The sequence below is a fragment of the Drosophila rhopaloa genome, unplaced genomic scaffold (assembly GCF_018152115.1).
Source record: "Drosophila rhopaloa isolate 14029-0021.01 unplaced genomic scaffold, ASM1815211v1 contig_167, whole genome shotgun sequence".
In the NCBI taxonomy this organism is placed as follows: Eukaryota; Metazoa; Arthropoda; class Insecta; order Diptera; family Drosophilidae; genus Drosophila; species Drosophila rhopaloa.
In genome coordinates this window covers 7,484,154-7,509,040 of record NW_025335047.1, presented here as the reverse complement: position 1 = coordinate 7,509,040, position 24,887 = coordinate 7,484,154, and the positions used below count along the sequence as shown (strand labels likewise).

Genomic DNA, 24,887 nt, shown 5'->3' with positions numbered 1-24,887 from the left:
GGGCTGAGGGTGGATAACTTTATGCCATTCTCAAACAAATCGTATGATTTTTATTTTTATAGGAAAAAAAAAATTCTGCTGAACATATTGCAACATCTTTAAAGTTCGAGAAGGGTGGAATCAAATAACTTTTTTGATAAAATGTATAAAAAGTTTTATTAAAGTAATAGTCCCCTCCTTTATATTTCTACATATTATAAACTTAAGCTTTACTTACTGCATTATCAATAATACAAGCCACAAAGTTTGTTCTTCATACAAAACAAGCTGATAAGAATTTTAAATCTCTCGATCACTGCTATTTTGCTTAGGTAATCTTTTGCAATAAGTAATAGGTGACTTTATGTTTCTTTCGGATGCTGGCAGTTCTTAATCGCGTTCTAAAATAGACAGTCGAGTTCTGAGTGTTTAATAAATCTAGAGAAGTGTGCAAATTTTCCTTCAAAATGTTTTTGTATTCCCATAAACTAGGCTTCACAATGCTGTGGGGAGTCCTTATTTATATAATCCCAATGGATTGCGAGGCCAGAAGCGTGGAGGGCACTTCTAAAAATAATATTGATAATCATAGCCCGACCAAAAATTCTACGACTGACTTTCTGCAGAGCTACTCGGATCGGATGAAATCCTACATGAACTTAAGTGTGGCGCCCTGTGACAATTTCTACGAGTACGCCTGCGGAAACTATGCCAACGTAAGGCCGGATCGCTACTACTTTGGACGGCGGGGCACATTTTCAGAGGTCGTCTACACACTAACCGACATCACGGAGCAGCTGTTGGGCAGGACGGATTTGGCCGAATCGCTTAATGTGTCCAGCGAGCTGATGGTCGCCCAGCGGTTCTTCAACGCTTGTCTGGGGGCAGAGCTCCACCCCTTCAATGCTGCAGATCCTGCTTACTTGAGTCTTATTCGATCGATCGGAGGATTCCCTGCCGTCGATGGCGAAGCCTGGAATGCCTCGAACTTCAGCTGGTTCAACATGAGCGCTCATCTGACCAACTATGGAGCAAATGGATTGATCTCGGAGGCAGTCTCTCCATTGTATCCCTTTGAGCCCTACTTCAAAGTGCCGGATCTGGGATTCGATCACGTCGTTAAAGAGGACAACACCGCCAACAATACTTCCCGAGCATATCAGCTGAACGAGGAACGAATGCGAGGATATCTAAGCGCATTCAAATTACCCGAGGATAAAATTAAGGAAGTGATCGCCGGGGTCTTTGCCTTCTGGCGGGATGCTCTCCAAGTGCCCGATCAGTGCATGGTTTACTCTAGTAGTAATGATTCTGAGGTTCTATTTCCCCAGTGGAGGAACTTCTATGACATCTCGTGGGGAGGGCTCCACGTTAATAGCAACATGCTTTGCGACTTCTACAACACGGAGCTGGACAGGGTGTGCGCCCGTCATCCTGAGGCAGTGGCCAACTATCTGGCCATGCAGCTGCTCTACTAATTCGACGCCAAGCTGAAGGCGCCCAAGTACCAAAGGGATTATTGCGCGTTAACGCTGCATATCTCCATGGTCTATCTTTTCAACAAACTCTACATGACGGTGAGCATCGCACTTAGTTAAACTATTCAATATGCTTTGGTAATTTTCTATATTCATTGCTAACAGGAGCACTTCACTGAGGACAAAAGGCTGGAAGTGTCTGAAATTGTGAAGGAAGTGCGGAAGAGTCTTCAAAGGTCCCTTCAGGAAGCAGAGTGGCTGGACGCAAAGACTCGAGAGGAGGCCCTGCTCAAGGAGTCCGCCATTCAGGCCCGCGTAGGCGCGTTCAAGAATGACGCTCTAACAGATCGTCTTATCCGGGAGATCAACAGACTGAAAATCGACGAGGACAGCTACGCGACGATCAACATAAACCTGCGGCGCCTCACTGCCGACATCACTCGCTTCAGCGGTCGCCACTTTGATGAGTTGGGAAACGATACCAAGCCTCAGAAGCTTCATTTGGGGATGCAGGTGTCGGCGATTTATTACATGCTGGACAACTCCATCAACGTGATGGCTGGATCGCTGGAACCACCAATTTACCACCGCTCCTGGCCGCTCCCACTTAAATTCGGCACCTTGGGCTTCACTGTGGGCCACGAACTCACACACGGCTTCGACGTCACCAGCTCCGATTTCGACAGCAAGGGAGAAATTCGCTCCTGGTGGTCAGAAACTTCTCGACAGGCTTTTGAGGATCGCGCCGAGTGCTATATGGACCACTACGGAGAGTATTTGATACCGGAGATCAACCGCCATGTCAATGGAAAAACGACATTAGACGAGAACATCGCCGACAATGGCGGATTGAGGCAAGCTTTGGTAGCCTACCGCAACCACATGAAACAAGAACTACAGCACCCTGGAAAGGAGAAGATCAGCGAAGATCAGCGCATGCCGGGACTCGACCTGACGCCGGAACAGCTTTTTTTCCTGGGCTTTTCCCAGGTATTCTGCTCCGAGTACAGTGAGGAGGAGTACTGGAAAGAACTGAGCGATGAGCACACAATGAACAAGTACCGGGTCCTAGGTGTCTTATCCAACAGCGAGGACTTCTTCCAGGCATACGACTGCCCCATTGGAAGTGGAATGCGCCCTGCGTCCGGAACATGCCGCCTTTGGTAGACTATTAAACTACAACTGAAACTACTAACCAAACTGTTGAAACATTTAAAAGAATACACACTACATGCGTCTGCATACTTATAAATAATAAAGTAGTACCATTGTAATAGGAAAAAATATATATATTATATTTTGTAGTGAAGAAGAAATATTTGTTGAAAACTTATTTTGGAGTCAGAAAGTTCGGTTTTATTTAAGTCTCTGAAAGACATCTCATGGTATTTACTTTACCTTTACTAAGTAAAATAATCGGTTTGTGTATCCACTAGACGTATAGGACAAGTTTTACTTTATTACTTTTAATGCGATTTTCTCGAGTAAGTTTTTATATATAGTCAAATTTAATGCAAACATTGTTTTCTGGGAAAACAACACAATATATAGTGTCTTTTCGTTTTAACATTTCCTATTTTACAACTTATCTTAACTACCTATCGTGAGCGCTATTAAAATGATTGCGATCTCAACGCGATAAGTCGATAACAACTATTTATTACATTTCTACGATTTCGTGAAAAAAGACAACATTTATTTTGATGTACATATGTATATATTTATAAATATCTTTTATTTTTTTCTGAGAAGATCTGTGATCTATCAAATATATAACAATATCTGAAGAACAACTGTTTTTACAATTAGCAAACCAAAATTCATTTAAAACGAGATTTCGAACAAAACAGAAGTTAATCCAATTGATGGATTCAGGGGAAAGTGGTTTCAGGAATAACATCGATGATGCTATGTTCTAGAAACATCGATAGTATCTAACAAACATCGATTTTTGTGTCAGCTCTATTTGTGCATGACAATTTTGTTCAACTGGAATTGCCTTTTTTTGTAACGAAAACAGGCTGTCAGTCAGAAGTGTTCCGGCTCCGTAAAACCGAAAACCATCGATTCACAGCAGCAACAGAATGTCGGCAGCAGCAGGGTGAGTCTCCAGTCGGTGGGGCCACGATTTTCGGGGAATTTAGTCTATCTTTTTGTGGCTTCTTTGTGCGTCGCGTGCTTTGTTGCGGCGGCGTCCATTTTTGATCTTCTGGCAATGAAAACACCCAGTGTCCTGTCGATTGCATCTTATCCTTGGGGTCGTTCGGCGGATGAGGCGTTGTGCCTGCGGTGGGCGTGTCCCGTGCGCATCTGCATTGCGATATGGAACAAATCAGAGGGGCAGGCTTTGAGGTTATGTTTGGATTGGCGCTAATGCCGTGCATTTTCGGCATGGACTTTCGCCTGGGCGTATGGTCTATGCAAATGTACAACAGTAGTATTTGCATAGGCCACAAACCCGCTTCCAGAAAGTACGACGCCAGTTGCCATGACACTGGACCCCGCACACTCCATCCACCGGACACCCCGTAAACCCCTGTTTGTGTTTACCTAACTTAATTTGCCTTTTCCAGCTTGATTCCGCCTCCAGTTTCCTGGGCCCAGCGCAATGATTTGGTCTACGTCACCATTGATGTTGAATGCAAGGATATCGAACACAAGTAGGTGCTGCCATATATATTTTGCAACCGGATCCTAATCCAACCTTTTCGTCACAGAGTTACGGATAACAGCTTCACCTTTAAGGGCGTGAACGCGCTGGATGCGTCGAAGAAGTACGAGGTCACACTCAACTTCCTACATGAGGTGGATCCCGAGAAGGTGACCAGCAAGAACATCGGCCGCTGCGTGGAATTCACAATACCCAAGAAGGCAGCTGGGCCCTACTGGTCCTCGCTGACAACGGACAAGACCAAGTTGCATTTCCTGAAAGCCAACTTTGCCAAGTGGCGCGATGAGTCCGATGACGAGGAGGGTGAGTTGTGCAGCTTTTATCCTAGATATCTCATACTGACAGCCATGTATTCCCCACAGGTGAACCCAAAGACAACGGAATGTTTGGCAATTTCCTGAACAGCCCTGGTGGCGATTGGAACAACAAGTTCGACGACTTCAACGTCGATGACGAGGAGGAGGACTCGGACGACAACATCCCGAGCCTGTCGCAAAACGACGAAGACGAGGAGGAGGGCGGCGAGGGCGACAAGGAGAAGAAGCCGGTTGCCTAGACGGCCGCATTGATGGTGTCTAGCATTTTGGCGTAGTCGTAGCGTTAGCGGAGGCGCTTATACCATAAGTCAACACACGATCACTCACTCTTCACTCACACCCGAAAACAAAAACAAAAAGAAAAGAACACTCACTCATCCACGAACGCATGCGTACATAAAACACTATTCCAATCAAAGAACCCACATTTAATTTAGCTGAATATGAGCCTATTCAGAGAAGAGATGTTAACAAGAAGCAACACAAGGAACAAGATGATTTGGCGCCGACAAGGGAAACCATAAGTTTTACGCTAGAATTTAACAACCAGAGGAAAGCTACAACCAATTCATTGCAAAATCAGTTTGCAGTTTATTATTTTCGTTTCCTGTAAATAAAGGAAATTACAATAAAAAATGGAAAACTTAAATATGTTCTAAACACTGATGGAATAGGGAATTACGATTTATAAACGAATACGAGTGGGCAAAATAATTATTAAAACATTTTTTTGCTCAAAAATATACTTCTGGGTCTCACAAAGTACGGAAAATCTTTTTTTAATGAATTCTCAAACTCGACATGTTATTAATTTTTTTTTAAATACCGCGCCTACCACTCGATTCGTTTTGTGTTGGCAACACTGTTGCTGTAACAACGCGGGGAAGAAGAAGCAAAATTGAAAATGCGAAGTAAACAAACAGTTTTCACTCGAAATAAAAGACTTGCTGTCAAGTGATAAAACGGAAAACAACAGAGAAGCCAGAACAACCATTCCAGCAATGAAACCCGCTGCAATTCCGGCCAGCGAACGGCGTCTGGCCTTCGTGGCCGAGTGGTATCACGCGGAGGCGGGAATCATCCGTACCTACTTGATAACCTACTATGTTTCCGACAAGGCGGTGGAAGTGGTAAGGACTGTTAAATAATCCCTGATATCAGAAGTACAGTACGTATCCCCAGTTCGACCAGCGGAACAAGCGCACCTTCCTGCGGCGCACCAAGATCCCTGAACTGACGCAGCGCGACTTCTTCGTGGGATCTAAGATCAATGTGTTTGGCCGGCAGTTCGATATAGTAGATTATGCAGACGACACCACTCGCACCAACCTGGCCAGATACCGCAAAAAGTAAGGCAATCTTCGCAAGACTTCCACTCACTAATCTGTAATCCGATTCGCTCCCCAGGGGCTTCGTTTTACTTAAGAACAATATGTGGACCAAGTACCTAGGCAAGTTCCTCAAAACGTTAATCGACAACAAGATAAACATCAACCAGGGCATGATGGTTCAGTTCTCTCCCAAGATGGTTACTCAATTTCTGTCCGGCAAGGACAAGACGGATGTCTCCTCATCGTAAGTAGTGCAGTGGCTTCAAAGAAAGTATCTTACCCACTTGATCGTAGAGTACTGATGAACGAGCTGTTAGCGGGTCCGGCCATTAGCCTGGAGCTGATCGGCGACAACGTGGTGGAGACCATCAAGGCATGCGCCCGGTACAAGAACCCTGAAATGGAAGAATCTAATGTAAAGCTCACGCCCAGCCTTGAGGAGCTGTTAGAGAACGAAGAGATCCGCAACGGTTTCTATTACTCCGACACCGACGACGAGGTGGACATGGACCTAAAGTTCTTCTTCGAGGCGAGACACAGCATCATTAAGGAGTGTGTGTTCAAGAACTCCACACTGGCCATTATTAAACCGCATAGTATTAAGGACGGCCTGCTGGGTGACATTATCGGCGAGATTTTGTCCAACGGTTTTCGTTTGACGGCCATGCGCATGATCCTGATGGCGCGCATCAACTGCGAGGAATTCTACGAGGTTTACCGCGGTGTCCTGCCCGAGTATATACCTATGGTGGCCCAGCTGGCCAGCGGGGTGTGCATGTGTATGGAGATCACTTGTGCCGATCCTGAGATGAAAGCCCATCAAGAATTCCGCAACTTCTGCGGACCAATGGATCCGGAGATCGCCAAGCTTTTGCGACCGCACACGCTGCGCGCCAAGTTCGGGAAGTCCAAGGTGCAGAACGCCGTTCACTGCACGGATTTACCGGATGACTCCAACTTGGAGCTGCAGTACATGTTCAAGATTATCGACTGACCCCACTACTAGTTCTTAGCTTTTATTTATTTTCAGTTAAATGCGTGTTTGCCTGTGTGCGTTTATCAATAAATTACAAGTGCAATGCGAATACTAGAGAATAGAACCTGTTCTAAATGCTGTCGCTGCGGCTGGTGCTGGGCACATCCTGATCATCCAGATCGCTGTCCAAGCCCCTCACGTACAGACCACCTTTGCGCTCCTGGAGCGTGTAGTCGAAAGCCAGCAAGGCGTAGAGAATGATGCAAACCAGCATAACCACCGCGTAGAAGAAGTACTCGGCCATCTGGGAGCTCATCATGCCCAGCTCGGTAACCAGGACCACAATGAGGTTTCCAAAAGCATTGTTAAGGAACCAAGCAGCCGTGACCACCGACTTCATGGAGGTCGGCGCTTGTGTGAAGGCGAACTGAAGACCCGGAATGGAAAGCAGCAGTTCGCCCATCATAAGCAGCAGAAACTGTGGCAGTTGCCAGGCAATGTTCACTGTTTGCAGAGGGGAATTCTACCAGACGGGTTGGATGAGCATCAGGTGCACTATTTCATTGCTATCACTCACCTTTATACGTTCCTGCAGAGCTCCCGCACAGAAGAAGGCGCCGGCAGAGCAAACCCCACCTACTGTAACACTGTGGAGTGGCTGCAGTTCCCAGTTGAAGTAGCGACGCAGCAGGGGCACTGTTATGTACTGCCACAGGGGGATGAGCATGAAGAGGAATATGGGGCCCACTGCTTTGGCCTGATCCGGTTGTATGGTCACGCCCAGTATTGTGGTGTTCATCTGGGTAGCCTGGAAGGTCCAGCTGGAGTCCTGTTGCGCCAGCAAAGCAAAGTAAAAGGGAAGCGGGATGAACAGCTTGGATATCTACAAGAAAAAATAGGAATCCATTAATTGAAGAAGACATAAAATTAAAGCTTACTCTTAAAACCCGGGAGACATCGTTGACGAATCCCTCGTCGTAGGCTCCAACTGCATTGTGGAGCCAGTAGCTGGAGCGCTTGGAGGACTTGCGACGTCGCCACTTCTGCACCAAAGCTGTTTTAATGCAGCCGCAGAACTTGAAGAGTATATTGTCAGCTGCCAGCTTTTCGGATTTGTAGAAGCATTTTCCAACAAGAAAGATAACTAATATCTCAAAGAGATATAAATAAGATGCAAATTATAAATGGAAATGAATGGTTACTTACACCAGGCCACCAAAAAGGCACAGCCCAGGGTGCCGAATACGGCCGGATAGCATTCCGCCTTGTCAAAGCACTGTGTGTTGGCCCTCACCAACGGTGGCAGGATCTTGCTCAGAAAGATGCCGAAATAATAGACGAAATAGTAGAAGGAGAAGTACTCGGCCAGGTGGACGCTCTGTTCCGGTAGCTTAAACTGCAGCGCCCCCAGTGAGGTGATGCAGGCCCGGATTGACCCGTTTCCCACGGCGATAAATAAGAGGGCGATGGAAACCAGCAGACTAAGAGGAGGAAATGGGATTAGATAAGGCCTCAATCCGGCACTTCCGTGTACTTACACCATGGGGAGTCCCATGGCAGGCAGGGATGTCAGTGTGAGCAGTAGCCACCCAAAGGCATAGATGAAACTGAATCCCGAGATCGTCCGCACGTTGCCCATATAACTGTCCGCCAGGATAGCCCCAATTATCGGGCAGAACTGGCCGAAGAAGTTGAAGATGTGCAGCACCACCGTGGAGAAACTCTCGGTGAAGTTGAGATCGTCGCGCAGATAGAGGGCGAGAACGGCTGGAATCGAATTGAATAATGCATAATCGGTTGTCAGGCTGCAATCAATCTCGATTTATTGACCATGAAATGAAGGTCGTCGTCGCAATCGAGACTTCGACAATGGTCAGGGAAATTTTTAAAATACTCTATTCAAAGAGAACTTCCTTTTGAGAAAGCGAAAATGTACATAAAATACACTGTCTAATTGGAAATTACATAAGAAAGACAACTATCAAGGATTTTGTATAGATAGACCAAAAATCCGTTTTTGAAATACAGGATTTGAATGCATATAAACACATTAAATTAATCAAATCCCAATCTATTTACAAAAAAGACTGATGCTGAAGCCTATTTAGTATACATAATTAATACAATTTACTACAACTGACATCGTTGACAAACCTCCCATCTTGCATCTTATCTATGCCTCTAATATAATGCATCACAGACCTTATGACTGCCAATATACCTCCCAGTGTTTGTGTTTCTGTTTCGCTGATAAGTCTAGGTTTTTTAAATTTTTCGGCTTAACAAAGCCGAATAATTGTACCCACACTAAGAGCAATGCTCGGTTTCTGGATCAAACCCATTAAACTTACTGCGTATGCCGTTGGCGGCAAAGGCTTCGAAGAACTTTGTAGCCAAAACGAAGAAGACGGCGCGTGGGTACCTGTACTCCATGCGGATGGGCGGAGGAGCAAAGCCATAGTTTGGCAGGGAGCTGCGATGGGGCCTCTTCAACTGAGCTCGTTCTGCCCTCCAGCCGCCCCATTCGATGTCCCGTGTCTCCGCATCATATCCCACCTGGGTAAGCTCCGCAAGAGCTGGCAGGGCTGCATGTAAACAACAGGGGGTGGAGGTGTCAGGGATTACCTGAAGATCTTATCTTATCTGCCGTCAGACTCACTTTCTTCGCTGCCTATTTCCGTAGCGCGAAACATTTTCAACAGCCCGCACGGCTAATCCGACGTGAACGAACTGAACCGGAGAGGGAGTAGATTTCTGGGCCAGTTGTTGACTTGAAAGCGCTTTGGACTGGATCGGGTTTCAGAGTTGCGGCTTTTGTGGGTCGTCGGTGCGTCTGCGTTTGTTGAGCCACAACGAGGTTTATTGTTTGGCCGATGGATTTGTGCCGCGACAGACGACCGCTGCACAGGGCGGACCAAAAGCTACTAAAGACTGCTCTCTGCCAGAACAAACAATGAGATAAAGGGCAGCCTCTGCTAGCCGGTGCAGTCACGATGCAGCGCGAGCTTAAAACTAGGGAGTTAACGCCAACGCCACAGGTTATCTGCCAGAGGCCGCTGATAAGACGAAGCCAGTCACGGGACCGGGCTCAGCTGACTGGTTGTCTGACCCAGCGAAGATAGGATGTGGGGGTGCACAGTGCTCCATCGGCTCTTTTTGTACAATGGATTTTATTAAATTACGCACAAGAAATTAAAACTAGACGTGCTTGGAGTCGAGGCCAGTGGCTGGTTGATGACGATCCATCGATGAAATTCGCAACTCCTGCCAATGAGGGGGAAACACCAAAACAATGAGGCCGCAGGCATTGGTGCTGATGATGCTCTAGCCCAGGAGCACCTCACACTAGTTTCTTGGCCTCGAAGAAACTCTTCAGGTGGCGCATCTGCCAGAAGCCCATGCAGACCAAGACGACGGTCTGGGCCAGTGACCACCAGAGCACGCGGGAGTTGGTGCTCTCGCTTGTGTGGCGGAAACGCTCCTCGCGGTAGCGCTGGTAGTTTTGCTCCTTGGTAATCTGTTCCACCTGGTCGAGCAGCTGGCGAATACGCAGCTGCAACTCGGTCAGCTTCTCCTTCTGCGCCACATTGGCGTAGTCAATGGCGTGCTCGCCCACCTGGATGTCCAGGTGGACGCGCAGCTGGGCGCCACTGAACCAGGCGGTGCTGTTGGAGTACATACAGATGACGTGCTCGCCAGGCGTGTGCGAGGTGAACGAGATGCGGCCCTGGGAGCTGTACACGCGGGACAGGACGATCTTGTCATCGCTGTCGCGGACCTCCACATGCATTCCAATGCCGGGGGAGGAGGGCATGAAACCGTTGGAGCGCGGATCGTACAGTTCCACCTTATAGTTGACTGCGGTAGTTAAGGAAATTCGGTTAGTAAACTACCAAGTTGGCACTAGGCGCTATCTCACCAATCACGGTCGTCTCATCTGGAACCTCCTCGATGAAGCACTTGCGCTCCGTTTCGGATATGTGGAAGTATAGGCCGCAGGCGCTGTGCAGGGCGCACAGCAGCAGGGCCAGGCTGATGAATTGGTCGCGCATTTTTGGCTATTTTCAGTGACTTTTTCGACTGATTGTTTAACAAAGTTAGGCTCGCCGACACGTCATGAGAAAAAGTGCCAGATCGAAGTCAAAGTGTTTGGCATGAGAGATGGCAGCGTGATAGCGCTGGCTCACGACATCGCATGGCCTACAAGGTTGATATAGCGCAAATGCTTTGAAGAATGTTTCAGAAAAATCGTAAGTTTACAATAAAAAAATAAAACTAATTATTACTAATATATGTATAAGAAAAGGTTTGAGAAAATTGAAGGTTTAAAGTCACCACTTGCAATACTTTACATTTCGCTTCATCGCAGTTTCGATATTTTAATGCTCTGGCAACGCCTTGGCAACAGCTGTGCAGCAACTACTTTTGTGGTATTTTTAATCACTTTGGACACACTGATTGGGCAGTGTTTTTATTTTTATTTTGTTTGGCTAATCTAATCGTTTAATAATATATTAATGCAGCCATTTATTGTTATACGCAACTATACGCAAGATGATGAGCTTAAGTGCCAGGAGCTGGTACGGGACTACATTATGTCGTTCTCCAATAAGTCCTTTTTCGTCTATTGCTTTCGAGAGGTGAGGCATCGTGGCTTATCTTCATGGGATCAGTGGAATTCGTCACCTAATTTACCTTTTAATTGTGATATGTTTGATTTTCCAGATCACCCTGCAGTTCATAGTTATCACATGGGCTATATTCTTCATTTTTCTGGGAGTGCCCCTGCTTTTCTGCGCCCTCACCGTACCCGCTTGTATTTTCTGTCTCTTCACCGGCACATATTTTTCGTTCTATTCCAAGGCAGTGGAGCTGATGAGGGTAAGAGCTATTCCATTCTATAGCTTCGATCTGTAACTAACTGTAGTCCCTTTTCAGACCAAGCCCTCGCAATCACTAGTAGCCGAGTGCTATGAGCCCTTCATTTTCCGCTGCTCACCCAAGGAGGCCAGCTACCAGATCTTCATCGAGAATTGTCCTTATGATGAGGTTTATAAAAGGAAATTCCGCCGCCGTATTGTGGCCGCCATTAGTGTGAAAAATCACCATGCAGTTTACAATGCTGCCTGGATATATCGCTTTGCCATCGATCCCAACTATCCCTACCAGACGATCATGGCGCCCATGGTGAAGCTGGTGGTAAAAAACTGCATTGGCGGGGGCTATGCCTCTCTGGAATGCACCATCTCCGAGTGGCAGGAAAGTGAACGCGACTTCTACGACGACTTTGGATTCGTTACGCGGCAGATCTACCACAAGAAGATCATCGGCAGCAGTCTGGCGGTGATGAAAACGCAACTGACCTATGGTTTGCGAACCGACGAGGCTTTGCAAAAGCAAAACTAGTGCAATACCAATGGTGCAATATAGATAATCTCGATGCCCTGTGAAATCTAGTTCAATATTTACGTATTTATTCTGTGAACTTTACATTCCAGTCACAAATTGCGTCCCGAACTCAAATGACACCGAATTAAGTCCTAGATGGTAGTTCTTCGGCGAATCGACAAAGTTCAGAGAGAAATTAACCATTATTTAACAAGCCAATACTGAAAACTGAGATAACAGCATTCCGTAGTAATTCCTTCTTAAAGAAAGCAATCTTCTAATATCTATTAGCCTTTGTGGGTTCGACGAAGAAAATAAACTTCATCTTTAAGCCACTTTATAATCACCACTCGAAATGTTTGAATAATTGTAAACACGTTGACATTACTTTTGTCCTGTTTTATTATCTCTGGTTTATTCTTTGACATATTCTATTTAAATAAATAAATAAAATATTTAGTAATAAATAAAATTTGCATTATGATTTAGCGTAAATTTGATGCCACACATCTAACGTTTCGCTTTTTGCTGTGTGATTTTTCTGTAGGTACATTAATTGCTCATTCTTTGATGCATTTATCGGTTCTTTAGCCGTTTAACATGGTTGAATTAAAGTGTAATTTAGAAGAAAAAAATCCAGTTTATGTCTCCGTTCAATATACTTTTGCACTGCGTATAAAAAGCCTTAATGCCGGACATGCAATGTTTAACTAATTTAAATCTGTATACACTTCGTTTTTATTGGGATTTTCTGTTCCTTTCATATAGTTTTCAGTTACAATTTTGCGTTAGCGCAACTAATTCTTAAAAAAATAAACAGGAGCTGCCCGCATAGCTGCTCCGCACTGTAAATGTAACTATGTATTTAAATTTAGTTTAGTTGGTTTCACTTGCATCAACTATTTAAAGCGTGTTTCAAAACTGGCTGTGAAATTAGCATAGTTTCCCATTTCGTTTTCATTTTATATTGTTTTTCATCTTCTCCATATATGTAATAACCATCTGTTGTTAAGGTAAGTTGAATTCTTTTGGTTTCGTCGCAATCAGCCTCCACTTGGGTAGCTATCCTCGGATCCGGCGGCAATAACTTGACTCTTAGAAGAGCTTCACCCGCCGTTTCAGCTCATTACGCCTCCACTGAGGCAACCTATAGAACTCCGACCTGGCGCACTGCAAGATGTGCTCGAACTCGATGTCCGACAGATGACGCTGAAATTATATGAGGTTTATTAGTTTGTTTAAATTTATGGGGATGCTTGGGAAAACTTTATAGATTTGACAAATGCATCTCAGCATACTTTTTGACATATAATTAATGGCTTTTCTAAGACCTACCTCCAGATTACAGCGATCAACGTCCGAAGGCAGACGATAGTTTGTGATTAGAAGTAGGTGATAGGGGTAGATCTTGGCCGGCTCGTGCACCAGCATAGAGTGTGCCATGTTGGGCAGACTGCGACGGATGAGTCCGGCCTGCGGATAGTGGTAGGAGAGGGCTCCTGAGTAAGTGCTCGAGGCGGGCAGGTCGCCGCCCATCAGGGCGCGCCTATCGCCCTCCGTGATCGAGTCCACAGAAGCTGCAAATGAGTCACATTAGGAGGATATAAAAGCCATTTAAGGGGTCTCTAACTCACCCTCCGATTTTCCGCAGCTCAAATCTGTGCTGTGAGTTTTGTCGCCCAGTCCTCCATAAGAGAAGTCCTATTTAAGAAAGGACATCAAATTAGTTTTCGATCACAGGAAATATGTTAAACATGCAAAGTAACCAAATCAACCGAAAAACAAGTGCAAAGTAAGAGGCGGCACCAACAGGTACTCAACCGAAAAAGGGTTTCAAAGGACTCTACGGCATAACAACAACAAAAGCGGTCTTACAGTGGCACCATGCATCGTGGCCGCAGCGGATGTGGTGGAGCTGAATGTGTGGGAGCGTGGTGCCAGGCCGTATCCTGGTTTGGGCACATGGCGCAGCGCACTCACCACTGAGCAGAGTAGATGGTGTTCAAGTGATGTTGATGATGTTCATGATGCAAATGTTTGAGTTCACGTTTGGTTAGTGTGGATGGGTGTTAGTTTGTGGGTTGTTTTTTGGGATGGTGTTGGGGCAACAATAGCATACACATAGATTTATTTGGGTAGCATAGGGAGGTTAGGGATTTAGACACACAATGAAGCAGCAGACCAACCAGTTGAGTCATATGCGAAACATATTGTTAGTTCATCCAAGTGAGCAACGAGTGGCAGCATTAAAAAGTGAGAGAAAGACAAACGAATACCGTCAGCAACAGATCGAGTTATAACTAATTGGGATTACATATAGGTTCGAGTGGTAGTGGGTAATCTACAAGACACAACCGATAGCCCGGCACCGAGGATCTGATCTGATCTAGGCGATCGAAAGCAACACGCAGCACTTACGGAGCTGTAGCCATTGCGTATATAGGGCAGCGTCGTCGTTTTGAATCCGTATCCGGGCTTGGGCGGCGATCGGTAGGAATGTATGGCTATAAACGTAATTGGGCTAGATATAATATCGGTATCGAATCGCTCGCCTGAAAAACGGGACTTAGGCTATACTGGCTAGAGGATTACCATTGTAACTGGGCGCATTTCCCAGCGATTTGCCAAGCGAGCCGCGATAGCTGGTGGAGCGATCGAACATCTCGTCCTCGTAGAAGGGCTTCTGGTGGTCCAGATTGCGCGAGGGAGAGGCCCCAATGGGCGATTCGTATCTGCAATGGAAAAATGTTTACGAATAAGTAAGTCCTTAAATATCAATATCAAGGATATCAAGGCAAATAAATAAGAAATAAACTACAATAGTCCAAAACGAAAATTATTTTTTAAGCTGTCCCTAAAATGTTGTCTTATCTGGAATATTATTATTAAAGCAAACAATACCATTTCCCTGTATCGATTAAATTATTTCAATCTTAAGTGATTGCAATCTTATCGATTTAAATTTAAACAAATAACTTCGAATAAGTGCAAAATTCATAAGCCCAGGAAACAATTCTTATACACTATTGGGTAAGTAACTTACCTCAATTTGTACAGCGGCTCCTTGGAAGCAGAAGGCGTCCTGGACGCGTTGCGAGGATCCAGGTTGTTCTGCTTCCACTTCCTGTACTTGGCGTGCTCCTTGAGGTCCTTGGCGATCACTGAACCGATGCCCGAGTTGAGTTTCTCCAGCTGCTCGGCTTCGCGTTGAAGGCGTCTATTATCGAAGGCAGAGATTTAAATAGTGTTGGAATTTAATTTCTGCATTTAACACTCACTGCTGTTCCTCGCCATTCTTGGCCTTGCCATTCTGCTTGCCATTCTCCACATTCTCGTCCTCGTCATCCGAGGCGGGCACTCCCTTGTAGGTGTCACTGTACCGCCGCCGGCGCTCCGGATCCGTGTAGGGATAGGGCGGCGCGGGGAAGTCGTCCCGCTCGATCTTGGGCTGCTCGCCCGGCGGTGGCTTCTTGGCAGCCGGATAGTGGGACAGCTCGATGGGCTCCTCGTTGTTCATGCCCGGACTCTTGGGCCGCGGCGTCTCCGAGCGGATGGCGTCGACCAGGACCTTCATGGCGCTGCGAGTCCGCGAGTGGGGACGCGACGGAGGACGGCTTCCGGCCACGGATCCCGCATTGCTGGCCGTGGTGGCGTAGGAGGAGGGCCGGTGGAAGTGCGGCGACAGCGGCGTCTTGTCATACGGATCGATCGGCTTGCGCAGATAGTGCGGGGCATCCGTCAGATAGCTGTAGGTGTAGATGCGCGAGATGTCCTCGGCATTGGGTCGCCCGTACTCCCGGAGTATCAGACCCGGACTCACCGTTCGATAGTGCTGCAAAGAACAATCACATTAGTGCCAAACTCTGATTAAAAATTCAACATGCAGTGCCGTGTGTTTTTCTTTGGAGGTTTAGTACATTCAAAACGATGGCAGAAAATGAAGGGAAATCAGAAAAAATAATAAAACAAACCTTGCGGCTAGAGGAATAAAGTGAACCATTAAAACTCGGAGTTCTGGAGCGGATGTACTGAAAACGAACGAAAAATAAAAACGCAAGCTCAAAACAACTAAAATGCAAAGAACTGAAATTATAAAATCATAAATTGCATGTGTTGGTTTGTGTGTGTTGGTGCAGGGGGTGGTGACTTCGGTTGGGTGATATTTCAGTTAGCCTAGTTACATAAAGCTAAATATTATTATAATGAATAATAAACATTTAAATTTTTCATTGTATTAATTTAATACATTGCAAAGGTCTGAAATATCACCCATCTTGGTAAGAAATGGAACATCTTGTCCTTAATTTTTTGTAAATGGATGTGTAAGTGCTTTCTTGTGACTTTTGCAGCATTCAAATTAGTTGCAAGCTCAGCCGCCTTAAATTCGGGATCGTGTTGGATTCTCCTGCCGTTTATCATCATCGCCTCGTGGAGAGCCGACTACCTACCATCTCGCTAAGGGCACTGGAGCTCATCCGGTCGCACTCGGTGTCTGTGAAGTTGCCGTTGGAGGCTCCACCGACCACCGAGGCATTGCCACCGCCTCCGTTGATGATGATGCCGGACTCGGAGGGACCCGGACCACATCGCGGATGCCAGATGGCACTGCCCTGCAGGTACATCTCCTCGCCATCGCCGAAGGGATCGCCGCACTTGGTGCAGCGGGCACAGGTCGGATGGAAGTGGTGATTGTCGCCCGCCTGGAGCACCTTGCCGCTGATGAAGCGGCTGCAGTAGGCGCACTTCACACCGAATCCCTTCTGGTAGCACTTCTCGCAGTAGGGCACCGCGTCCTTGCCCATGTACTCCCCGTTGAGCACCGCCTGGCAGGCCTTGCACCGGAAGCAGGACACGTGCCACTGCCTGTCCAGCGCCACCAGGGCCTGGCCCTCCTTCAGCAATTCCCCGCATCCGGCGCAGTCGTTGGGATCGTAGTCCTCCTTCAGATGCGCCTTGTGCGAGATGACTCCTCCATGCTGCTGGTGGGCGGTGGCCCTCGTCGGGCTCTCCGCCGGTGGCGCTGGTGAGGACACCCCTCCTCCGACTGCCTGACGACTGGGCGACACTGGAGCCCCAGAGACGCACTGCTCGCAGAGCACCTCCTTCCCGGTATTGGTAACCTGTAAATATTAAAAGTGATTAGTTTGTTTTTGGAATAAGATTTTTTTTTATTATCTCAGGGGTGCCAATGGGCTTTTAAAACGTAATTTTAAATCTCTAGAGACTTCTGTGGCACCTTTCTATAAGTCAAACTAGTTAAGTTCTATTGTCAATAAAGAGATTACATATCTACGAGACGGCAATTCTTCAATTGACTATATCTGGAGGTACTTGGTAGTTCCAAAACTCACCTTACTTCCCGACTTAAAGGGCTGCTTGCACTTGGAGCAGGTGAAGCACTTCTGGTGATAGGTCTTGCCCATGGTGCTGACCACCTCGCCCTCCACGTACTGCTGGCAATTGGCGCACTTGGTGCCGTACAGCCGCTGGTAGTCCGGTATGCAGTAGTAGGCGCTGTCCTTTGTGAAGAATCCGCCGGTGGCCAGGGACTTCTTGCACTGGCAGCACTGGAAGCAGGCCTTGTGGAAGTGGTTGTCCGCCACGCGGAGCACCTCGCCGGAGCACTTTTTCGTGCATTTCGCACAGTAAATTTTTTGTTTACCTGTTGCGGGGGATGGGTAGAAAAAGAAGAGGTCACCGGTTAGTAGAGCTTGGCCAGTCTCTTTCAATTCAATTCATTCAATCAGCGCTATCGCCAGATTACGTATACGCAGTGTTGCGCTGATGTCATATGCATGTGATGCGATAATGCCCCAACCTTGCCCCGTTTGGTCGCTCTCAGTTTGAAACCCCATTCCGAACGTGCGAGGGTACATCGGTTTGTCTGTGAATTTTTCAGTATGGATAAATGTATGTATGTATATGTATGTCTTATGGCACGGAGATTAGTTACATGTGTGGCCCCCACACTTGTTTGCCTATATTGACAGTCTCGGGCAGGCCAACTCTTCTACACACCCCGACATACCCGTAAATCGTTCTTAGGCCGGTGTGACTCACACGCCTGGCAAGTAATTAATCTTATCATTGATAAGGCCAAGGGCGGAACACACTTACCGCCACATATTTTCTTTATATAAAAAGCCAGCACACTCATTTGCCGTTCGTTAATGTACACAAGTGTGGAACAGGTTAAATAGATCTAACATGGCACCTTCACATTTGCATTTATGTCAGTATACATAGTGCGGGAAATATCCCAACAAATTGCAAAATAAACAACAAGGTGGAATGGGGCGAAAAACGAACCCCATTCGGCAACAAAGATAACAAGAGTTGCATTCATAAAAAATTACCAAGAATGCGAGAAGGGTCAAAATTGCAACCTTTTTAGAATCGCTGAGAAGCGATTTCTTGAAACTCTCTTGGGTATCGCTTTATCCAGTTCATTTGAGCAAAAGGCATCTAAATAATTATAAGCCTTATCACTTGTTTGATAAATAATTACCCAACAATAACCAAGTATTTGTTTTCCAGTTTGTTTAGTCTTTTTTACAATGAATTGGTATGAGCTTTTCTGTAAAGATTTATACACTGTAAGAGATGTACATATATTACACATCCGGCAGTTAATAGATATTTAATTGTTCCGAACAAAAAATAACAAATTGTTTGGACAATTAAGGTATGTTGGTGGGTCCTAATATTTTGATTTACAGAGGAACTCCCTTAAAAAAAGAGGCAGCTGAGAATTATGTTCAGTCTCTACAAAACCATATATCATGCGTTAGCCTACATGGCTTCATATAATATTTGTATACATTTGACACAGTCAACCCGTTGTCTTCCGCCGACTTTCGTGTTAATAACCAGGCATCGCAGAACTCGGAGCACAAAACTCAGAGTAGCATGAAGGCAGAACGCATCGAAACTAATTGTTGGCCATGACTGATGTGTTGATCTGTTCTGGAGGCTTTCTTGTCCGCCAGAGGCAGTCGGCGGCAGAAGTCTGCGGTTGATTAAACAGACGGCAGAACAGCAGAACCACACATCGGCTAAAAGCAGCCGGTTGCACCGTATAAAGAGGGAACACATTATAAATACAACCACATTATAGCGCGCCGTCTGAGCACTTTTTCTATCTCTCAGTTGTTTTTTCAGGCCTTTGCGACTTTTTGTTTTCCACATTTGGGTTGCTTCCAAAATAGAAATTGTATTGATAAGACCGGAGCTCAGGCTTATGAGTGCCGTTAACTTGTTTTATAATAGTGACGTATGCCGCATAACGGTACCAGCCATTATCTTATATTATAACGTTTATATGAGGGTCTAACAATTTGTTAGAACTACAAGTAATATTAAACAATGATCGCCACAAAATGAAATAGAATTAATCAAGAAATTCTAATTATACGACCTATAACATGTATGTTTGCTCTAATCTAAGACCCATAATCTTACAAGAATGTTATTAAGTTCATTCATGATTAAATTCAAAATATTTTGATTAGGGTTATGTAAATATAACTTCATTGTCTGCTTATTGAATATTTCTTGTTCAAAGTGCAATGAACTTCGGGAAAAATGAAAATGAATAAAAAGACCCTTCTGGGTCTGGTCATTGCATATGAATTCAAGGGAGTGCCGTTCACATTATCAGTACTCCCCACTGTTTATTTTGATATTAAACCCAATACCTTTATTTGATATATACGATTGCTTTGCAAAGTCAAACTGCCAAACTACCTACACAGCAAATATACACATTATATACGCAAATTGAAGAATGAATATTTATTTGTGCGGTGACGCCACCGAAATTTTTCACAGCCAGCGGTCCAGTTGAAATGGCAAACGACCTGATGGTACAGATACAGATACAAAGATGATCGCTGTAGCAGATACAGATACAGATACAGGGGCTTTCGTCACCAACGCGAACTTCCGTCCCCGGTAAGCGGTACGTGAGTGTATGCGTGCGGGTTTGTTTAAAGTTCGTGTACGTGGTTCGCTACTTTTAATTAATTTCATTTATGTTTCACTGCCTTTCGGCTTGTTTATTATGCAATCACACACATTTTTCCGCAATTTGCATATTGATTTTGGCGTTTTGTTTATTGGGTTCTCAGCTCGTTTTTTTCCCGCATTAGCAGCCACCCGATAATTGGCAAAACAAATCCAGCGAGAATTACATTTTCATGCAACAGAGAGCCGGCAAAGCGGCGTCGTCGTCGGTTCCAAGTTAGTACAATAAAAGTTTGAGCGCTCATTTTCAGTGTTATTTTATTGTAATTGCGCAGAGCGATTTTAGTGACGGCGATGATGTCATCGTCGAGCTTCGAGCTTCGGAGTTGTGCGAGTACGGCTGCGAATATCTGCCACAACTTGGACCCGCAAACAAACTGGTTGGGCTGAAGCACGCTCGAATTTGAAATACAAACAAACAATACGATATACGAAATACGAAAAGTCGATCCGAAAATATATAATAAAAACCCGTCCGGCTGCCAGGGGGCAAGTCCAAGGTTACAGTCGCATTTTTCTGAACATGCCTCAGCGGCCCCATCGATCCGATGTGGAGAGGTCAAGCCGCAGGGCAGCAAAAATATTTTAATTAATTTTAGCCGCGCCCAAAAAGCCTAAAAGACCCTAACCTTAAATAAGAAAATCGAAGAAAAACATGACAGCAATACAATTGGAAAAAACTACACGCAACAAAATACTAATATAAACATTCTGTCGAAACATAATCATAATATTTACATTTACTTAATATTTAAATTATTCCAGTGCTTTAAAAAGTACCACTACGGCAAAGTATAATAGATATTGACTTTATTCTTTGACTTTTATTAGTATTCTAAATATTTTAAGTAATATTCAATTTGGAAAGAAAATAATATAAATTAACTAAAAAAACAATTTCCATAGTTTCACGTGCATTTTTTTTAGTGCAAGAAAAATCGAATTGGAAAAGTGGAAAAGAAATAAAGCAAGAGAGAAACGACCTTCGTCACTGACACGACATGCACTCAATGCGCATTGTGCGAGTTCACCAGGAGCAAGTGCGTCAAATCCTTGACTGAATTCGAGCAGGATAATGTCGAGGACAAAGCAGGTCAAGGCGACTTGCGGAAACAGGTGGAGCGCGGTGGGAACGCCACTCCGACATGGCTGGAAATGAGCCTAGCTGGCACACAATAAATAAAACCGAAAGCAAACATCGCTCTTTTGTACATTCCACGCCTACATTTCACCCACGAATGGTTCTGTTTGTACGCACAAACATTTATAGTTTGGAAGAGCAACAACATAATATACACAAATGTATATTTGGCAAATCAAATCAACATTTGAGGCCACTTAAATAGCAAATCCAGTGTGTAATCTGTACCTCATCAGGTAACTTTCGTATATTATTAAAATAGTCAAAATTTATACAATGCATTATTAAATAGCTAAACATTAAACAGGATTTAAATTTATAATTGATACAACATTATAAGTTTTTAATCATTACTTTAGGTATCTAGAAGTATAAATTATATTTCAAAAAACTGAATATAAATTATATTTTATAGAAACTTGCTTTTTATTCAAACATTTAAATATTTTGTAAAAAAAAAACTTTCTACCAGGTCTTGACCGCTGCTATTCATAAATATAAGTTTGTATCTTCCACGCATTACTCATCAAATCCGAATTGCTTTGCAAGTGTTTTTTTATGCTGTGCTACCTGACGCATCGCACATATAAGTATACCCAAAGTTAGTTTAGAGTTTTCGGTACTTCGGTCGATTTGAAAGTGCTTCCTGTATGCTTATTAGACGAAAAGTGAAAAGAGCAGCCCCACACAAATGCAGCTGATGACGCTGCATCTACGAAAATAGCATTCAATTAGGCAAGTGAACGGGTGGAGGAGGGGTGGAAAATGGGAAAATGAGGAAAATAAGGAGGTGGACAGGGGGTAGGGGCGTAAAGGGGGACACGACATAAGAGGAGATGCCACTTTCTATGCAAGTGCTCTGACCTATATAACCCCGCCTGGGAATCGCTACGAAACACCATGAAATGCACGACGGAGACGAACAAATCAACGGACAAAATAAATGAGAAAAATCCGACTAAATGAATGAGCGGGAGGGTGGTGATCGGGGGAGTCGTTCGCCCCTTTCGTTTTCATTTGAGCACGGGCAAGCGAGCCAAGCGAAAAAGGAAACCCAGTGGAAGTCAATGCGCTCGTCATGAGTTCATGTCGAGCAGTTGCAGCCGCCTTTGCCGGAGATGGAGATTCGGATGGCTATTGTTAAGCCTTTTGCGGCGAGGAGCGACTGCACATTATGGGGTCTACCACATCGACGTCCACTTCCCCATTCTCACAAGTCCAACTCAATTAGGCATTTTAGGCACGCATGCGACTACTTGTAGTCGGGACAAATCCACTTGGAAAAAATATAAGATTTATTTCAACAGGTTGATACTGTTCAAATTAAATTACAAATTTGAATGCCTGTTTGTTTTTAAACATACAAAAACAAGTTTAAAATAAAAAGTATAAATGTTTCATTAAGGCCACTCTTATCGGGGTCGTGAATCCTATCATTAGCAGATTACAATTTATCTAACATATTATAACTCGGGACACGATGTTCATGGCTTCATAGAATTTGAAAAGAGATCTGCACTTATCAGGAAAATGTTTATAAAAGCACATAGTTCTGGATTTCAATTCTAATTACTTTTAAATTTTTTATTAAAAACCGTAAGAAGTAAAAGAAATTCCAAATAAATCTTTTGTGTTCAAATTTTGGCTCCATAAAAGTATGCAATGATACATTTTATTGCAGGCCTCGGATGCAAATATGATCGTAACTCAAAGAACATTTAAGTCAAGTTTCGAAATTGTCTAAAATGTTTCCCACACAAACTAGAAGGCATTACCCTTTCTTATAGCCCAGTGTATGCACATGAACTCAATTAGGGCCAGTAGCGGAGTAGCTGAGTAATTAATCATTGACAATACAAGTACATGTCTCGAATAGCGGTATAAAAGCCCTTTGCAACGGCAACCGGAGAAGGCAGAAAAGCAAATGTAAGAATCCAAAAACCCATTCACATCGAAACGGTTTACAGGTTATTCGAGAGCAGCTGGCTCTCACGGCGGGACGCCCTAACGGTATCGTGTGTAATTGCAGTTGCATGCACAAGCACTTTGAGGTTTATTCGGTCAGGTTTTTAGCTTCTCGCTCCTCCACCTCTTCCTCCTCCTTCTCCGATATCACCTCGATTTGGGACGAAAAATAAAATAAAGAAGCAAACACGAAACTTGTTCTTACAACAACACTGACGTCATCGCAGCTGAGAAATTAAAATAGGGAGTGTACAATCATATGCGAGTGGGGCAGTGTTAGTAAGAGAGCGGCGAGTGGGAGATCCAACTCTCAGCTGACCGTTATTGATTGATGACCTACCGGTGGGTCCAAGTGGGGGAGGTGGAGAGAAACGGGGACGGGGAGAACCGGAGAAAGAGCACCTGAGACCATTCCCTCTCAACCACTCCCGATACGATAAGGCCGATAATGCCATAATGCGGCTATCGCACCACCCACCACCCCCTTTCGATAACTTTGCGCAGACACACATGCACACACCTAAAAGAAGAGAGAGTATCTGTGTGTCGGCAGATAACTTACCCATGGCAAGATACTTTATACTGCTATGCTCTTCGCTCTTGCGCCTGCAAAACGGGGGAGGGATTCACACAAACACCAGAACAGGAGACACACACGGGGAAAGTACAAATACTCGCGCACAGGTCACCACTACTTCCTCTTCACTTCACTAACAAATTTTTCCTTCTGCTTAGACTTTTTCTATTTGTATCTTTCGCCGTATGCATTCGCAATCTGCGTAGCGCGATTGTGTGAGAGTGTGAGCGTGTGATTTTCGGTAAGAGAGTGGTTGCTGTGTTCGCAAATGACGAAAGTGAGTTTTGCGTTTTACTATTTACGCTTGTGGACTCGCAAATTCGAATCGCCGACAAAGATCACAGGGAAAATGGTGGCTTTATAAGTGCCTGAAAGTCTGATTCTCAAATCCGAGTTGCGACCAGAAAAAACACCGCACCGCACCAGCAACGAAACCGACGGCAGCAAAAAAACGACTAAGTATCTGAGAGATACCGCTCGGACGTCAAAAACATCGTGCTCTGAAGAATACACTAAAATAGGCAACAAATATACTGCACGGATAAAAAGTACGGAAAGGTAATGAAACTGGGTAGAGTGGTGCTGACCTTGGCTAGGAGAGAGTATAGAGCATGAGCTAGAGATGACACTGGGAATAAACCGTTATCAAATCAACTATCAGAAATATTAATAATACTTATTATTTTAAATTAGTATTTAAAATGATTAGATTTATAATAATTATAAAACCTAATTAAAGACCACATAAATATACATAATGATGAACCTTTTCCAATTGAAAATAAAACCAATGTTATCAATCCTACAATTAACACGAAGCAGGCAATGGTAGATCTTTCTATAATTTGTAATTAATCCTTCTCTAGAACAAAATTAGATTAAAAACTCAATACTAAAATAAGCTAATATGAGTATTTTAAATAAACCTGTCATTATAAAAAAAATATTTAAACTATTTATCCCATTTAACTTAACAGAAATAAAATCAATAATTTTTATTCGTTTTAGTTTAAATCTTTACTTAAAACTTTTATTTAAA

The 24,887-nt window shown here is 44.4% G+C and overlaps 7 protein-coding genes across 13 annotated transcripts; 4 read left to right on the top strand and 3 right to left on the bottom strand.

Annotated features, from left to right (window-relative positions):
* Positions 1 to 371: 371 nt before the first annotated feature.
* LOC108042009 (neprilysin-1) lies at positions 372 to 2,735 on the top strand. Its single transcript, XM_017120103.2, is given in 2 exon segments — positions 372 to 1,556; positions 1,623 to 2,735. Coding segments are annotated over 2 exon segments (2,112 nt in total). The 5' UTR covers positions 372 to 446; the 3' UTR covers positions 2,625 to 2,735.
* Positions 2,736 to 3,390: 655 nt separating this feature from the next.
* LOC108042041 (uncharacterized protein CG16817) lies at positions 3,391 to 5,094 on the top strand. Its single transcript, XM_017120151.2, has 4 exons — positions 3,391 to 3,558; positions 4,031 to 4,117; positions 4,175 to 4,431; positions 4,491 to 5,094. The coding sequence occupies exons 1-4, from the start codon at positions 3,542 to 3,544 to the stop codon at positions 4,682 to 4,684; spliced, it is 555 nt and encodes a 184-aa protein (XP_016975640.1). The 5' UTR covers positions 3,391 to 3,541; the 3' UTR covers positions 4,685 to 5,094.
* Positions 5,095 to 5,232: 138 nt separating this feature from the next.
* On the top strand, positions 5,233 to 6,861 carry LOC108042038 (nucleoside diphosphate kinase 7). Its single transcript, XM_017120147.2, has 4 exons — positions 5,233 to 5,575; positions 5,628 to 5,794; positions 5,853 to 6,020; positions 6,071 to 6,861. The coding sequence occupies exons 1-4, from the start codon at positions 5,447 to 5,449 to the stop codon at positions 6,768 to 6,770; spliced, it is 1,164 nt and encodes a 387-aa protein (XP_016975636.1). The 5' UTR covers positions 5,233 to 5,446; the 3' UTR covers positions 6,771 to 6,861.
* Positions 6,780 to 9,805, bottom strand: LOC108042037 (peptide transporter family 1). Its single transcript, XM_017120146.2, has 7 exons — positions 9,412 to 9,805; positions 9,104 to 9,337; positions 8,291 to 8,519; positions 7,959 to 8,233; positions 7,691 to 7,896; positions 7,330 to 7,635; positions 6,780 to 7,275 (listed from the first exon to the last, which is right to left on the bottom strand). Exons 1-7 carry the CDS (start codon positions 9,443 to 9,445, stop codon positions 6,883 to 6,885), a joined length of 1,677 nt encoding a protein of 558 aa, XP_016975635.1. The 5' UTR covers positions 9,446 to 9,805; the 3' UTR covers positions 6,780 to 6,882.
* A 98-nt stretch (positions 9,806 to 9,903) lies between these two features.
* Positions 9,904 to 10,910, bottom strand: LOC108042040 (transmembrane emp24 domain-containing protein eca). Its single transcript, XM_017120150.2, has 2 exons — positions 10,672 to 10,910; positions 9,904 to 10,610 (listed from the first exon to the last, which is right to left on the bottom strand). Exons 1-2 carry the CDS (start codon positions 10,802 to 10,804, stop codon positions 10,093 to 10,095), a joined length of 651 nt encoding a protein of 216 aa, XP_016975639.1. The 5' UTR covers positions 10,805 to 10,910; the 3' UTR covers positions 9,904 to 10,092.
* A 282-nt stretch (positions 10,911 to 11,192) lies between these two features.
* On the top strand, positions 11,193 to 12,396 carry LOC108042039. The gene is made up of 3 exons (XM_017120148.2): positions 11,193 to 11,392; positions 11,478 to 11,633; positions 11,691 to 12,396. The coding sequence occupies exons 1-3, from the start codon at positions 11,270 to 11,272 to the stop codon at positions 12,156 to 12,158; spliced, it is 747 nt and encodes a 248-aa protein (XP_016975637.1). The 5' UTR covers positions 11,193 to 11,269; the 3' UTR covers positions 12,159 to 12,396.
* Positions 12,397 to 12,524: 128 nt separating this feature from the next.
* On the bottom strand, positions 12,525 to 24,323 carry LOC108042034 (actin-binding LIM protein 3). Of its 7 annotated transcripts, none has more exons than XM_017120141.2 (11): positions 23,834 to 24,323; positions 17,492 to 17,802; positions 16,589 to 17,260; positions 16,112 to 16,168; positions 15,419 to 15,972; positions 15,184 to 15,357; positions 14,733 to 14,872; positions 14,016 to 14,122; positions 13,775 to 13,841; positions 13,476 to 13,717; positions 12,525 to 13,349 (listed from the first exon to the last, which is right to left on the bottom strand). In XM_017120141.2, the coding sequence occupies exons 1-11, from the start codon at positions 23,835 to 23,837 to the stop codon at positions 13,236 to 13,238; spliced, it is 2,442 nt and encodes an 813-aa protein (XP_016975630.1). In that variant the 5' UTR covers positions 23,838 to 24,323; the 3' UTR covers positions 12,525 to 13,235. The 7 variants fall into 7 exon arrangements, with proteins under 7 accessions (XP_016975630.1, XP_016975633.1, XP_016975628.1 ...); XM_017120139.2 differs by lacking the exon at positions 23,834 to 24,323 and adding an exon at positions 17,959 to 18,090 and having other exon boundaries at positions 12,861 to 13,349; XM_017120140.2 differs by lacking the exons at positions 14,016 to 14,122; positions 23,834 to 24,323 and adding exons at positions 14,559 to 14,644; positions 17,959 to 18,088 and having other exon boundaries at positions 12,861 to 13,349.
* Positions 24,324 to 24,887: the final 564 nt, after the last annotated feature.